Consider the following 3,003-nt stretch of genomic DNA (forward strand, 5'->3'; position numbering starts at 1 on the left):
TAAGAGGCTGCTTCACCTCAATGAAAACATTGTAATTGGTAAAAATTGTTACGAGAATAATTAATATGAATTATTTATTGACTTATTACTATACTGCTGCATTTACACATTCTACTGTTTATATCATAGGCAGTTTAATCAATTCATCTGATTCGACTAAAACATTTACACTAAAACCTAAAAACTTCTGACAAACACACTTGTGTATAGAAGTCCTAAGAGTTCCTGGAGCTTCACAACTGCAGAACTCCTCAGAGTTTACATCCATCAGAGACGTGACTAAAGCAGAGGAATATAATGATTCCAGAAATCTAAGACTTATTGTGGGTTGTTTCCAGACTCAGAGTGATCCTGGTTCCAGTTGTACCAAGTCCCAAAAATCTTGGAGATCTTATTGACAGCTATGGTGGAAATGTCGAGGTGAGCCACTTCCTGTTTACAGCATGCAGCTTTTACTGAAGAACATGTCGGAGCCCAAACTTCTTTACTTCAACTTGAGTAATAAAGTGCAGTCAGAATCTTTCAAATCATCAGTATCTGCACTTCTACTGAGTGAAGGAGGTGTGGACTTTTACCACCCTTTAGTGTGTAGATATATATATATATATACAATATAAAGAGAGAGAGAGAGAGAGAGAGAGAGAGAGAGAGAGAGAGAGAGATGCAGAGAGAGAGAGAGAGAGAGAGAAAGAGAGAGAGAGAAAGGGAGAGAGAGACAGAGAGACAGAGAGAGAGAGAGATGGAGAGACAGACAGACAGACAGACAGAGAGAGAGAGAGAGAGAGATGCAGAGAGAGAGAGAGAGAGAGAAAGAGAGAGAGAGAAAGAGGAGAGAGAGAGAGAGAGAGAGAGAGAGAGAGAGAGAGAGAGAGAGAGATGGAGAGACAGACAGACAGACAGAGAGAGAGAGAGAGAGAGAGATGCAGAGAGAGAGAGAGAGAGAGAAAGAGAGAGAGAGAAAGGGAGAGAGAGACAGAGAGAGAGAGAGAGAGAGAGAGAGAGATGGAGAGACAGACAGACAGACAGAGAGAGAGAGAGAGAGAAGATGCAGAGAGAGAGAGAGAGAGAGAAAGAGAGAGAGAGAGACAGAGAGAGAAAGAGAGAGAGAGTCTCAGTGCTCATACAGATCAGTTTTATCATCAGTAGACTCTGTGGTTAATCATCTCAGTGTATTTCTAGATGAAGATATGCAAACAGGAAACAGCTGACTTGATGTTGTGTTTCCTGCAGAAGTGGCTGCACCATCTCCAAAGAGCTGCAGAGACGGATTTAAGCCGAACTTCAGCGAGCGACCCTGCACGGTGCGAGAGTTCAGGACGGAGACTCACAGTGAGTCGAGAGAGTGACGACAGTCTCTCGGTCCATACGGCCGTCTCTTCTGATTATCAGTCCATGAAGAGCTTCTCGTCCACCTCCACACTGCCCTCACACCCAGACAGCCCCTGCACTGAAAACCACGCCCCTCAGTGGCCTGTAAATCCACACGCCCAGGAGAAACACACATCTGGACTCTAAACTGGGGCTTCCAAGAGTCAGGATCAAAACATCAATGAAATCTATTATATAAATTAAATATAAACCTGATTTACAGCATATCTCTAGGATTCATATTCAGAATAATGATATATGTAAATATATGTAAATGTATTTCAGGTCATTGTAAGTAACATTGCCAGAAATGCAATGACTAAAAGCTTCATTCTCGTATACCTTCACATAACGCAGATACTCACAAAACTGAAGCAACATGGAACCTTTTTTTTGCTTAAATTACGATAAAATGAAAAAATCATTTTACTGTGTATTTTTTTCTAGAATATATTTGCATACCTGTACACAGAATGATTTCAATAATTAAAAAAACAATAAACAACTTTTAGTGCTTACAGTTGTACAGCCAAACAATTAAACTGTGGTGTGTGAACATCTGTGTAAAAATGCCACCGTCCAGCTGAAATGAACCACACTGATGTGTCTGTCATCATCATCATCATCATCATCATCATCATCATCACATGATCAATAATCAGCACAGAAGAAATAGAGCAACAAATATTTATAGAACACAATTTGAATTTATTAAATAAAATCACCCTTATACAAACACAGAATATAATAATATAATAATATCTCTATAATAACAGAATAAATATAAAATAATATAAAGTATAGAAAATATACACATACTAATGACCTGAAACACACCTGAAAACACTAGTAATTATAAACAATTCCAGCTAAATCATCAAAACTCTTCTCTGTCATTGTGTGTGTGTGTGTGTGTGTGTGTGTGTGTGTGTGTGTGTGTGTGTGTGTGTGTGTGTGTGTGTGGTGTGTGTGTGTGTGTGCTTTCTATCCCAGCTGATCTCGTACTGTTTTCTAAAACAATCACCAGCAGGAAAGAAATCCCAACAGCGCTCCTGATACATCTTCCACACGTACGACTCCTACACACACACACACACACCACACACACACACACACACACACACACACACACACACACACACACACACACAGCAAGGGAGACAGACAAACTGTAAACATCTTCCTTATGATAACTCCATATCATTTTTAATCCAGATAAGGTGTGTTTTTGTGTGTGTGTGTGTGTGTGTGTGTGTGTGTGTGTGTGTGTGTGTGTGTGTGTGTGTGTGTGTGTGTGTGTGTGAAAAAGATACATTGGGGTGTATTACCTGGCCAGTGTGCTCCGTCTCCTCCTTATTGATCAGGTACATGAGGAAGAACCTGAGACACAGAGCATCAGTTAATGGTTACTTCCACACACATCTTCATCATCATCATCACTGCTATTCCTAATCACAATCTTCATCATCATCATCATCATCATCATCATCATCATCACTGCTATTCTAATCACATCTTCATCATCATCATCATCATCATCATCATCATCATCATCATCATCATCACTGCTATTCCTAATGAACATCATCATCATCATCATCATCATCATCATCACTGCTATTCCTAATCACATCA

General features: G+C 39.8%; 1 protein-coding gene across 2 annotated transcripts in view; it reads left to right on the forward strand.

The window, feature by feature from the left end:
- Window positions 1-1,910, forward strand: part of LOC310740788 (cytokine receptor common subunit gamma-like) — an 8,318-nt gene extending 6,408 nt beyond the window's left edge. For both annotated transcript variants that reach the window (XR_014537730.1, XM_083567822.1), the window contains exons 7-8: window positions 339-420; window positions 1,231-1,910. Coding sequence is in view for 1 of the 2 variants with exons in the window: in XM_083567822.1 (XP_083423948.1) it covers window positions 339-420; window positions 1,231-1,515 (367 nt within the window). In the remaining variant the exon portion in view is untranslated. The remainder of the gene's footprint in view (window positions 1-338; window positions 421-1,230) is intronic.
- Window positions 1,911-3,003: the final 1,093 nt, after the last annotated feature.

The sequence above is a fragment of the Silurus aristotelis genome (assembly GCF_946808225.1).
Source record: "Silurus aristotelis genome assembly, chromosome: 18".
Classification (NCBI taxonomy): domain Eukaryota; kingdom Metazoa; phylum Chordata; class Actinopteri; order Siluriformes; family Siluridae; genus Silurus; species Silurus aristotelis.